This window comes from Neurospora tetraspora (assembly GCF_033439725.1).
Source record: "Neurospora tetraspora strain CBS 560.94 chromosome Unknown B0H65scaffold_2, whole genome shotgun sequence".
In the NCBI taxonomy this organism is placed as follows: Eukaryota; Fungi; Ascomycota; class Sordariomycetes; order Sordariales; family Sordariaceae; genus Neurospora; species Neurospora tetraspora.
Window position 1 is genome coordinate 5329936 of NW_026944384.1, and position 12376 is coordinate 5342311.

A 12376-nucleotide genomic window follows, 5' to 3' on the forward strand; every position below is an offset into this window, starting at 1 on the left:
TCTTTGTTTCAACAGACGAGAATCGGCACCGCTCCGGGCTCCGAGTTCCGAGTTCCATGTACATAGTAGGACCACAGTGAAAGTGAGGCGGAAATTGCACGTTACGTCTGCTGGAGCCGTTGTGATCGCCGTGTTGCACGGGTAGCAAGATAAGCTTATATCTATCTTACCTCTGTCTATCCGGACGATGCATGGTAGCGGGAAAGTATCACCAGTTGACACTCGGTATTCATGTCCCCAGAACTGCTTTTTGCAAGCCCAATTCAACCCTCAAAACTCCCATCGAAATCGTAATCGAACACCCGTCATGCACGGTATACATCTACCTACCTATGACGCACCTTGATTGCCATGATTGCCTTAACTGCCACCTGCGCTTTTCACACATGTACTCCCGTTTGTTTACTTGCCGCAGTGCGTACCTCTACATCTCTACATCTCAACCGCTCAGTCACCCCAACAACGAAAAAAAAAACTGTAAACGACGCTTGCTGTGGGTGGTAATGATTCGGCTCGGCGCCGGCGAGCATTCCGGGCCGTAGCCCGTACGTACCTGACGCTTATCGGTGCCGAATCGGCGGCCGACTTACAAAGTGGAAAGCTTACGAACGGCCTGGGCCCTCCCTTTTTGTTTTTGTTTTTGTTTTTGTTTATGTTTATGTTTTGTTTTTTTTTTTTTTTTGTTTCTTCGCTTATCTTGGGTTCGATACTTCTTCGAACCATGACAAAAACAATCGTCCACTCAGTAACTAATGTCCGAGTTGGCCACTTGGTGTCCCTCTGAAAAGTGTAGAGTGCGCTTGTATGTACTATGTATCATTCGTCTTTGTGTGTTTCTTTTTTTCAGACACGTACGTGTCTGAGTCTTGATGACGAACGTGTGCACATCATAGAAAAGAATAATGGTGGCCTCGTAGCCTCAAGAAAGAAAGACTACAACTTGAAAGAGTTGGGCATCAAAAACATAGCACTTGAAAAACAATTGTCACAACCATATGCCAGTATCATGAGTCATATCTGTCATCGAGGGGACGTATACACTTTTCCTTAACAACCCGAAAACGCGTCATCCCTAGGCATCCTGAATGGTATCCAAAGTCCCATAGCTTCGTATCCCTCAAAAAAAAAAAAAAAAAAAAAAAAAAGACTACACTTCTAGTGTAGTAGATAAAGGTGAGGTCACGATCATCGCCAACTGCCAACTGCATAAACGGGAAGGGATGGAGTGTGTCAATATGACGCGGCTACAGCACCCGCGATATGATTTGTACATACTGTACCTATCCACTTTGCAGCTTGTATATAAAAGAAAGCCAAGTTTGTAGCGGCCTCCAATTCTGCCCCAATGACTCTTTAAAAAGTCCTCTAAGCACAATTCACTTTTAGGATAGAGAGTAAGAAGTTCGAGCGCGTTACTACCTCATGTAACTACTGTAGCTGTAAGGCAGGTGGGTTGCTTCCTAAATCGAAGGACGAGGACTGAGAGGAAGTTAGTTGGGCATCGCAAATTATTATTGGTTGTGGTGGATGTTATGGTTTTCATCACAGGATAGAGGGGACTGGCTGATCTGATGGTGAGTAGTTGTTGGTGAAGAGACTAAGTATACCCCCATTGAGACAATCTATTGAGAGTGGTGACAAAAGGACACTGGCTACCTATGCAGGCAGGTGCTGACGGGAAACGAGCTCATGTTATAGAAAAAGCTGGCAGACGAGAGAGGGGAAACGACAACTAAGACGAACGTAGCAAATATACATACATAGACAACCTTCACATCATCACCCGTGAGCTTATATAACAATCAACGAGCTTGTACAAAACACCAAACCAATATACTTATACTCGAGGAACCAGCCTCCCTATACTGTAACGAAGCACCCTTTTACAAACCAAATAAGAGAAAACCGAATGCCTCATCACTCACTCCTCAGGTTCAGCATCAAGGTTGCGATCCTGCTGCTCATAATCCCCATCTCCGTCTCCATCACCGTCCTCTCCCTTCTTCTCCTCCTCCTCGCCCTGGTTACCCTCCACCACAGCCACCACAGCCACCTCAAGCTCAACAGTCTTCTCAACCTTGTTCTCCTCCTCCCCTCCCTTCTCAACCTCTTCCTTCTTCTCAGAAGCTCCAACCTCAGCCTCAGCCTCAGCCGCAGGTTCGGGCGTCACCTCCTCATCCACAACCTTCTTCTTCCCACCCCTACCCCCCTTCTTCGCAGCAGCTTTAACCACCTTCTGCTTCTTAGTGGTCGTAGCCTTCGCACTTCTCCTCTGCTTCTTCTTCGCCGAAGGCTTCCCATCAGGAACATACTCCTCATCCTCCTCCTCGCCCTTCTCCTCTGCTGCACTATCTTCATTTTGCTCTTCATCGTCCTGTTCCTCCTCAATCACCTCCAACTTCCTCTTCTTGTTCTTCCCCCCCTTATCGGCGGCACCCTTCTTGCCAGCAAGCATCTTGCCCTTACCAACACTAACACCCACACCCCCACCCCCAACAGGCAACACAATATTGATATCCAAGCCGCCCTTGCCCTGCCTGGCTGTCATGACCTTGGTAGCGTGGGCAGAGGCAGCAGCGGCGATCTTGTTAGCCCTCTCGGCAATGGCAGCGGCTTTTTTGTTGATGCCATTTTCTACGTATGTACCCCTTGCGCTTGAGCGGATGATGAGAGGTTCTGGTTCTGCGGCTGCGGCTGTCTCGTCGTTGGCGTCTTGGAGGTGGGACGGCAAGAGGTGTTGGTATTGCTCGGGGATATCGTACTTGACGTTTCCATTTGCGATAGCGACGCCGATGAAGTCGAACAGCCCTGGGCCGTTTTTGGCGGAGCTCCTGGTTACGCGAGGCATCTTGAGGTTTTTAAGGGGGTAAGTGGAGGGTGATGGGGTAGTGATGGTTATGTTGCGCTGTGTAAGGGATGATGATTCTCGGCTATGTGCGAGAAGATGGGATGAAAACGCACAATTTTGTTGACTTGATTGGTCTTGTTGAGGAAACGAGGCAACATTCACTGAAGACCAAGAGTAACTGAAACCTGGGGAATCACTTGCATTTTTATTGTAGCCCCCCAGAAGCTCACATCACAAAGCAGTGGGATCTTACGATGCATCCGGCACAGACTCCATGTCTTTGTTCACACACTGGCGGTAGAGAAAGGTTCGGCCGAGCTTTCTGATGCTCTTGTTGGCGCTTCCCCTTTGTCTGAGATGGGGTCTTGAAAGACGTATCATGTATCAAAGCGAGACTCGGATGTGCTTGGGGCTAGGGAATCATTATGAACGATAATAGTCTGTTGTATTTTTCTACTCGATTGTCCACCACGAGTCTCAAAGACCTTCTGAGTGAGGCCAAAGTATGAACTGCGACTACCGGCGTTGAAGAATCCGCTTGGTTACCGGGTCGAGCCAAAGGCATCGTATGGAGTCTAGCAGAAGGCGTACGACGAAGATAAAGAGACTGAAAGATACCGTTCTGGTATCCCGAAGAATGACAATGAGAGACCAAGAGAGCGTCAAACCAAGTAAACTTGGAGGAGAAAGAGCGAGCGGCTGTTGAATGAAAGAGAGAGTGTAGTCATCTTTCGCCAATCCCTAGTCAAGTGGAAGGTTGTTTCGTAACTCGTATGTTGCAAAGTTCGCTGACGCAGTCTTCCCGGTCTTGGAAAATACCAGACGTTTGCCAAAACGCTGGTCTTCCTATGGACCTTCGGCCCTGGACGAATGATTCTGTGATGGCCCTATGCTGTTGCGTATGTGTCTGTTGCAAGTAACCGATATCTCCTCCTTCAAACACGCAACTTGATGATTCGTAGCGATAGGAGTGACACATGCCTTGCCATCGGCCTTGTCCTGTAATCATCGAAGCTCCAGCAGTACCCAGTAAAGCAAAGTAAACGCAACAAACTGATGGGGGGTATGGAGGAGACTTGTCAGGAGCCAAAGACGCAGGAGCGTCGCATGGCGGCCGGAAACGTACCTGAAAGCGTTTGGGCGGGTGTTTGGCTTGACTGATAACACATCGGACGACAAGCCTTGTCCTTGAAGGATTGCCACCTCCGACAAGGACATAATCGGCGTCACCAGCAGGTTGCCATGCTGTGGTGCTTTGATGTCAAAGGGTCCATGGTGGTGAATATCGCGAGCGGATCAAACACGGTGTCAAGTCGCATGCTGTAACAATGGCGAGTGCAGACGTTCAAGGCGAGGCTGAGGACGATTACATGCCGAATTTTGAATTGCTCCGGTGGGGTTGCACCTTATGTTAAGAATGTTTGCCACTGATGTCTCAGGCATTGGCGTTCACGATTAAGATGCTGAAGAAGGTTGATGCGCTGGTATCATGCTTGCCGACTACGTAAAAGAAACCCGTCGAGATAGGATGCGCTAAGTCGTCACGATATTGCCGCTGGCCGTAAGAAGGCGAAAGAAAAATAATCGTACAAGCGCGGCTTTCATCCCCTCCGTTTTTTCTGATCCAAGTAGGTGGAAAGAGGAAGAGGGGGTGACGGCCTAGACAATGTCGACCAGCGGCTGACCGACCATGTTGCCCATACCATGTGATGTCGAGTGTCGCAACCTCCAAGTGGCTCATCTAGGTAGCCGTTCTGGTGCAAGGCGAACCGCCGGGACAGGGCCAATTACCCTCCAAATATCTGCCGTAACTCCAGCCGACGAATTTTAGGATATCCGATTTTGTTTCCATGCCAAGAGCGAAAAGAAAGAAACAAGCTAAAGGAAAACTGTGCTGCCGATGAAGCTGGAAGGAGAGCGACTCCTGGTGTTAATCAGGGTGTGGAACCTAGATACCATTTTCCTAGCGGGTACCTGTTCAAGTCAGCAGGCATTCACCACAAGCAGGGTTCAGATGTTCGAATATGTACCGTAGGGCTCGCGAGCCTCACGAGGAGCCGGCTCACCGTAGCTGCTAGTGCCGGGGGCAGCGTCGCGAGGAGGACGGGCATCACGGTCGCTGGGACGGTCGTAGCCGCGATCACGGTCATAACCGGGAGCACGGCGCTCATCAGGACCACCGCGGCCGCTGCCACCATAGCGCTCGCCGCCACGGTCATCACGGTAACGGTCGCCACCGCGGCCATAGGCCTCATCAGCGCCACCACGCTCACGACGATCATAGCCGCGGTCCTCACCACGGTAGCTGCGGTCGTAGCCACGGTCCTCACGGTAGCTGCTGCGGTCGTAGCCACGGTCGCCACCGCCATAACCGCCGCTGCGGTCATAGCCTCTGTCGTAGCCACGGTCGTAGCCACGGTCATCACGGTAACCGCCGCCACGGTAGCCGCGGTAGGAGTCATCACGACCACCGCCATAGCCGCCGCCAAAACCGCCGCCGCGACGACCACTACGGTCATCAAAGCGGCCTTCGCCTATGTTTCAGTGGATCAGTTCGGAGACCTTTGAGGGGGAAACGCGGGACAACTCACCTCTCTTGGGAGGACCGAAGTACTTGCCGGGAGTGGGAGTGCGGGGACGAGCACGACGAGCCATCTCAATGCTGAGGGTTCTGCCCTCAATAACCTCGCCCTGCAGGCCCTCCTTGGCAGCATTGGCCTGCTCAGGAGTCATCATCTTTACGAAACCGAAACCACGCGACTCGCCAGTGTGAGGGTCCTTCATGATCTGGCACTTCTCGACTTCGCCGTACTTCTCGAAGAGGCGCGTAACCTCAGCCTCCTCCAGTCTGGGGTGGATGCCGGTGACGAAGAGGTTGGAGCCAGGGTTGCGAGCACCATCCTCCTCACCTCCCTTGGACTGACCCTCGTCCTTGGCAGGAGCACTGGTGTTGATGTCAGATATTATTGTTTGTATGTTTGGGCCGAAACAGGCGAGCTGGTGGCGGTGCTTACCGGTCGTTGCCGTTGGGAGACATGGAGCGACGACGCGAAGAGTCGTGGCCGTCATCGCGACGCGGCGACGCACTACGGTCGCGGTCGTAGCGAGGGGCGTCCTCTAGATGAACCGGTCAGTTGCTGATGCGATATGAGGTAGGCAAGCCGTAGATAGACAGAGATGGGTGTGTCGCGACGTGCGCGAGGTGTGATGATGTAGGTGAGGGACGACAGGCTGAGGGCAGGCTGAGGCTGAAGTCGCGACAGACCACAGGCGGGCATTCATCGGCATCCGCGTCTGGTGCTGGCGCAGGTGCTGATGCTGACGCAAAGGGCAGGGCAGGGCAGGTAAGGCGATGACGCAGTAAGGACGGAGACATACCATCGAAGCGATCGCCGTTAGCGTTCTCGTAGTCCATGGCAGTGGTGGCCATTTTCGATGATTGATATGGGATGTGTAGAGAAGTTGTCGATGCGGAGGATTGGGGGAGTTAAGGATTTGGGGAAATCCTGGGGAATGGGTATGCAATCCAAGGAAGTTGTTGGAAGGTGCAAAAGTGGTCGAGGCGCAAAAGGCAAACGGGGAAATGTGGATGTAGAGTGAAAGTGGACGTGTGCTGGTGCTGTGGACGAGTGGTGGACGTGGGACGAAAAAAAGTTCAATGGAGAACAGGAAGGGAGGGCGTGCGTGGATCGACGGGAAAGGCTGGAACGGCCAGGGAATGCACGGTTCCCTTTTAAAATTGATGTCAGATAAATGGTCCTCTCAGCTACTGCAGTGCTTTCCCTTTTTTGCGCGGGCTGCAGGGACACTGTTTGCAAATGGGAATGTGGTGATCGTCAATATCAATGAACTTGTGCAAATGTCGTTGTTGTTAGTTTCAGTGGATGGTGAAGGCGGGGAGCCCGGTAAATGGCAAAAAGTGGAAAGTCTGAATGGCGAACGGCGTCGTTGCGGAGAGCACTGCACTGGCACGTCCCGTCTTGTCGGGAGGAGGCAAACGCGAGTGAGGCGACACGATTGCCTGTTGCTCTCTGCCTTTTTCCGCCTGTCAGCGACTGACTGGCTGACTGGCAGCGGGCCAAATCTTTGCCAAGACCCAGGCTGACAGGGCTGTTGGCAGTGCCACAGAAGAGTGTTTCGCAGGACGATGTTGTTGTCTCGAACTTTTTTGCCAGCTCAGACCCGCTTTTCCCGCCCAGCCCGCTCCCGTCTTACGGTGGCCCAAGTGTTGGCTATGATCAATTGAAAAAGTTTGGTCAGAAAATGGCCCGTGCTAGCTGCAGGCACTAGATTCACACTAAAGGGTAGCTTCTACAATCTAATGCAGCATCTTCTATTGAACTAATAAAGCAATGAAGCAATGAAGCAATGAAGTAATAAAATAATAAAGCAATGAAGTAATGAAGCAATGAAGCAATGAAGCAATAAAGCAATGAAGCAATGAAGCAATGAAGCAATGAAGCAATGAAGCAATGAAGCAATGAAGCAATGAAGCAATGAAGTAATAAAGTAATAAAGCAATAAAGCAACCAGAGGCAACAGAAGTCAAATGAAATCGAAGGGATATAATGAGTTGAGATTCTGAAAGTTAATAAGATTTGGTAGCCTCGAAGTTTGCCAAAATTTAGGGTAGCAGTACAAATGGATCCCCCAGTTCTTCTCTAAATTTTGGTTAGAGAGTGAATGAGAGCCTTGAAGTTTGCCAAGACTTTTTTAAGGTAGTAGTACAAACAGATCCTTCGCTTCTTCTCTAAATTTTGGACTTTGGGGTAGAGTATCAATACAAATAGATTTCCCTGTCCCTCTTGCTCTCTCTGGGCAATAGGAATAAATAAGAGTTGATGAGAGGTATAAGAATTAATGAGAGATATAAGAATTGATAGGAGTTGATGGGAGTTGTGAATATAATAGATAATATAATGCCTTTAGATAGGGGTGAGTCTTCCAATTTGAGTATACAAGTAATATGGAGGCGTTAATATGAAGAGGCTGGCAGTTGGGTGCAGTTGAGAGCTCGGACTAACTTTCAATTGAGCATAGCCAACACTTGGGCCACCGTACCGTCTCCATCGAATGGGCACGCACTTGGATAAAGACGCCAAGCCTATTTCGTCTCAATGCAGCCTCGGGGACGTTTCCGGCCTCACTGCTGGCACGTCAAAACACAAATCTGGGGTAGATCAAAGATAAGATATCACCAAATGTTGAGTGTGTTGACACTTCATAGGTCACAGCTCACAGGGGCACTCTGCGCCTTGTTCATTCATAACTTCAATTATCAACTCGCAATGCACCCGTTTATGTTTTCCGTACCCCTAAACGCCCCAAACACACTTTTTTTTTTTAGATAAATGAAGGACGGAGTCTGGCAGGTCCCAACCCCCTCCTGATCTCCTCCAGCTGCTCAAGGCCACTCTGATACTTGCCCTTCTTCACCCTCTTCTTTCCGGCCGCCGAGTGGTTCTCTAGGAACTCATCCAACATGCCGTCGAAATCGGCCCTCACGTTGCCCTGAACAGTTGAAACAGCAGAGACACCCGAGACGGAACCCAAGTCGTCCATGTCAGCATTGTACTCCTCCTCTAGCTTCTCGAACCGCCCATCGAGAATGCTCAAAGCGTCTGTCCGTACAAGCGCCGAGGAGCTCATCGAGTACATGGACGGGTTGGTCATGGCACCAGCTCTCTTCTTCTTGCGTCCACCCATCGTTGTCGTCGTCCATATCGAGGACTGCATCTCTGATGGCGCTGCTGGACCCTTGTTCTTCTTCTCCGCCTTCTTGTCCTGCTGGTACTGCTTGTAAGCATCATACCAGTCACCCGATGGTCCTGACCCTTCTCCTTCTTGTCCGGCACTTGTGTCGACAAGGTCCGGTACTTCGTCGTCGTCGCCGCGCCTGTATTCCTTGCTGGCCTTGACCGTGTGGTCCGACTCCCAGCCGTCATCCTCAAACTCATCGTAAGCCTCCTCGAACTCGTGCTCGTTGATCTCCTTTGCGTCCTTGGCCAATTCCTGGAAAATGTCTTCCTCCTCGTTGTCCACGTAGGCCTCATCCTCCAAGGCCTCCAGTACTTCGCGTAGGCGAGGGTCCATGTCTGGCTGGAAACCGGCAATGGCGTCGGGAACATCTTGTTGTGCTTGGTAGGTGAGTCTCTGGAGGTTCTTGCTGGGGAGGATCTCCTCGTCGAGCAGATCCTGAGCGTTGTTCTGGAGGTTGAGTTGCTTCAGGGCGTCCTCAAGGGTGGCCTTGCCCTTGCCCTTGTTCTGGTTTGCTACCGGCTTGGCCTCGACGAAAACGGCCTCTCCGGCTCCCGTGCCCAGGTCGCGCAAATGCTGCATGTAATCGTACTCGGTATCGTCGTAGTAGACGCCATAGTTGGCGGCCTCACCCTCGTTGTCACGGATGCTCATGGCATCGGAACCGAGCTCGGAGGCGAGGGCACTGAGGTCACCGGACTTGTGGGCATTGGGGCGTTGTGTCGGGTTCAACACCATGGACGGTGCCGACTCGTCGTGGATAAGGGGGTCATTTTGCGGACGATGCACAAGCGTGAAGTGCGTCGCCGTCTTCTTGTCACTGAACAAGGGGAAGGAAGTCAGCCACGAAGAAATAAGCGTTAAAGATGCTGGGTCGGTAGGCTACTTACATCCACTTTCCCCTGGGCATCTTGGCTGTGGTATGGAGGATCTAATCTGGGAATGGGGAGGAAAGTGGAAAGACGACAGGAAAAGGTGACGGGAGTGCGCTGAATTGGAAAAGCAGAAGAGGCACTTCGAGTCGCAAGCAGCCGAGATAACGAAAGACTGCAGTGGAAGACGGCGCCCGCAGCGGATGACCGATGCGGGAATGGTAAAATTTTGGTGGGGCCAATCAAGGTTATCTTATCGGTCCAAGCGGGAAGGAAACTGTTAGTGCAAGGGTAGCGATCAGCGGGTCAGAGTGCTGCCCCTGCCCTATCGTAGCGCAGTATCGTTACCGCATTGTAAGAATTTGCCCCTCCATCTCCAGTCCGCTGGGGAAACATCGAGGTTATCGCAGATTTATCAGCAGGAATTCCAGCGTCACTTTTTAGCAGTTGCAACCTTTTGCCTGTTTTCCCTTTTCCCCAGTTTTGTCTCTTCTTATTGAAAGATCAGTCGCAAAGTGCCGTCGTTGGAATATACGGGCACCTTTTCTCCCACATCCTCTGTCGTCGAAAGAGGATTTACATCATACGAAAACCACAACAAGTACCACCAAAAGACAACCGCCAACATGGTTCTCGCAAAGTCGAAAAAGTCGGTCGGACTCGGCAACACGTTGATGAACGATAGGTTCGGCAAGGGAAAGGGATCCGACCGGAAGCGCGTCTCAGCAGTTACTCGTATTGACCATGCGACCGGCAAGGAATACATCACCAACGACAAGCAGGATGCTGCCTGGGTCAAGATGCGCTCCATCACTGAGCAGGGCGCTCTCGACGAGTTCCTGGCCACTGCCGAGTTGGCCGGCACCGACTTCACCGCCGAGAAGATGAACAACGTCAAGATCATCCATACCGATCAGCGCAACCCTTACCTCCTCTCCGCTAAGGAGGAGCAGGCAGTGCTTGGAAAGCAGAGGGCGAACAAGGGCCGTCTTACCGTACCCAGGAGGCCGCAATGGGATTCTACAACTACTCGCGACGAGCTCGACCAGAGGGAGCGTGAGAGCTTCCTCGAGTGGCGCAGAGGGCTGGCGGAACTTCAAGAGACCCAGGATCTGTTGATGACACCCTTCGAGAGAAACCTGGAGGTGTGGAGGCAACTATGGAGAGTCATCGAGCGGTCCGACGTAATTGTCCAGATTGTCGATGCCAGAAACCCTCTCATGTTCCGTTCCGAAGACTTGGAGGTCTACGTGAAAGACGTCGATCCCAAGAAGCACAACCTTCTTCTCATCAACAAGGCCGATTTGATGACATACAAGCAAAGAAAAATGTGGGCGAACTACCTGAAGGGCGAGGGCATCGACTACAGGTTCTTCTCGGCCCAATTGGCCAAGGAGATGATTGAGGCAGGCGGATATGCCGACAGCGATGATGATGAGAGTGATGATGAGAGTGATGCTGGCGAGGGTCCTTCCAACAAGGAGGAGGCCCCCAAGGCCGAGGAGAAGGTATCCGAGGAGAAAGAAGAGGCCAAGGAGGAGGAGATCACCGAGTATAACGACCCAGACACGCACATCCTGCGAGTTGATGAGCTGGAGGACATCCTCCTGCAATATCAACCAAAGGATCTGGGTAAGTTTTCTCTACACAACCGTAACGACAACGAAACAAACACTAACAGTCTCTCTCCACAGATCGCAAGCTCCAGGTCGGTCTTGTCGGCTACCCCAACGTCGGTAAATCTTCCACCATCAACGCTCTTATCGGCGCCAAGAAGGTGTCCGTCTCCTCCACTCCCGGCAAGACGAAGCATTTCCAGACCATCCACCTGAGCGACAATGTCTTGCTTTGCGATTGCCCGGGTCTCGTCTTCCCCAACTTCGCCAACACCAAGGCCGAGCTTGTCTGCAACGGTGTCCTCCCCATTGATCAGATGCGCGAGTACACCGCCCCCGCCGCCCTCGTCGCCCGCCGCATTCCCCAACCCTTCCTCGAGGCCATTTACGGTATCAAGATCAAGACCAGGCCACTCGAGGAAGGCGGCACCGGTATTCCCACCTCCGACGAGCTTCTCGACGCTTACGCCCGTCACCGTGGCTACATGACCCAGGGTCTCGGTCAGCCCGATCAGTCTCGTGCGGTCCGTTACATCCTGAAGGACTACGTCAACGGCAAGCTCCTCTACTGCGAGCCGCCTCCGGGCAGCGGCGTCGACGGCCCCGAGTTCAACGCCGAGCTCTACGATATGGGCCATCTGCCCGAGAACCGCCGAGTGGCGATGATGTCGGCGCTCGAAGGCGCCGATATCGATGATACCGCCACGCTCACCTCGGAGATGACGGCACTGGCGCTCCCGCAGGGCCAAAAGTCCAAGAAGCTCGACAAGGCCTTCTTCAAGTCCGGCGGCAACGGCGGCCACATTCAGCAGAACTTCCACCACAAGTATACGCAGCAGGGTCAGGCGCAGAGTATTGTCAAGCATATGAGTGGTCGCAAGTTGAGGGCGATCATTGCTGCGGAGCAGGGCGTGGATGTCAAGGAGGTGCAGATGGAGATGGGCGGTAAGAAGCACTTTAAGGGTGGTATGGGGTTGAAGGGTGGTAAGGGCAAGAGGAGAGCGGGGAGGAGCGGGAATAATGATGAAGAGAACTGAGTGTGTGTGCTCTTTCTTCTTCTGTCACTTTTCTTATCTGGGTTTAGGATCATTCATGTATGGGATGCGAGTGTTTGATTTGAGGTTCAATACCAAATGTTGTTCTGGCAGTAACTCTCTCATCTGTGAACTCAGGTTTGGGATGGGGTACCTGCAGTGGGCTCTTTCCATCGTCTGAATGGTTCATCTTCTCCATCGTCAAGCAACCAGTTCAGTTCAAAAAGGCATTGTGGGATCAGGGTAGAG

The 12376-nt window shown here is 52.0% G+C and overlaps 4 protein-coding genes across 4 annotated transcripts; 1 reads left to right on the plus strand and 3 right to left on the minus strand.

Annotated features, from left to right (window-relative positions):
• Positions 1-1759: 1759 nt before the first annotated feature.
• Positions 1760-3220, minus strand: B0H65DRAFT_132780 (uncharacterized protein). Its single transcript, XM_062820830.1, has one exon. It carries the CDS (start codon positions 2846-2848, stop codon positions 1922-1924), a length of 927 nt encoding a protein of 308 aa, XP_062685038.1. The 5' UTR covers positions 2849-3220; the 3' UTR covers positions 1760-1921.
• Positions 3221-4858: 1638 nt separating this feature from the next.
• Positions 4859-6278, minus strand: B0H65DRAFT_420544 (uncharacterized protein; the record flags this gene model as incomplete). The annotated part of the gene is made up of 4 exons (XM_062824284.1): positions 4859-5382; positions 5440-5792; positions 5863-5965; positions 6227-6278. 4 exons carry the CDS (start codon positions 6276-6278, stop codon positions 4859-4861), a joined length of 1032 nt encoding a protein of 343 aa, XP_062685039.1.
• A 1725-nt stretch (positions 6279-8003) lies between these two features.
• B0H65DRAFT_458899 (Low temperature viability protein) lies at positions 8004-9747 on the minus strand. Its single transcript, XM_062826431.1, has 2 exons — positions 9496-9747; positions 8004-9425 (listed from the first exon to the last, which is right to left on the minus strand). The coding sequence occupies exons 1-2, from the start codon at positions 9513-9515 to the stop codon at positions 8192-8194; spliced, it is 1254 nt and encodes a 417-aa protein (XP_062685040.1). The 5' UTR covers positions 9516-9747; the 3' UTR covers positions 8004-8191.
• Positions 9748-9845: 98 nt separating this feature from the next.
• On the plus strand, positions 9846-12196 carry B0H65DRAFT_132838 (P-loop containing nucleoside triphosphate hydrolase protein). Its single transcript, XM_062820831.1, has 2 exons — positions 9846-11109; positions 11172-12196. The coding sequence occupies exons 1-2, from the start codon at positions 10104-10106 to the stop codon at positions 12128-12130; spliced, it is 1965 nt and encodes a 654-aa protein (XP_062685041.1). The 5' UTR covers positions 9846-10103; the 3' UTR covers positions 12131-12196.
• Positions 12197-12376: the final 180 nt, after the last annotated feature.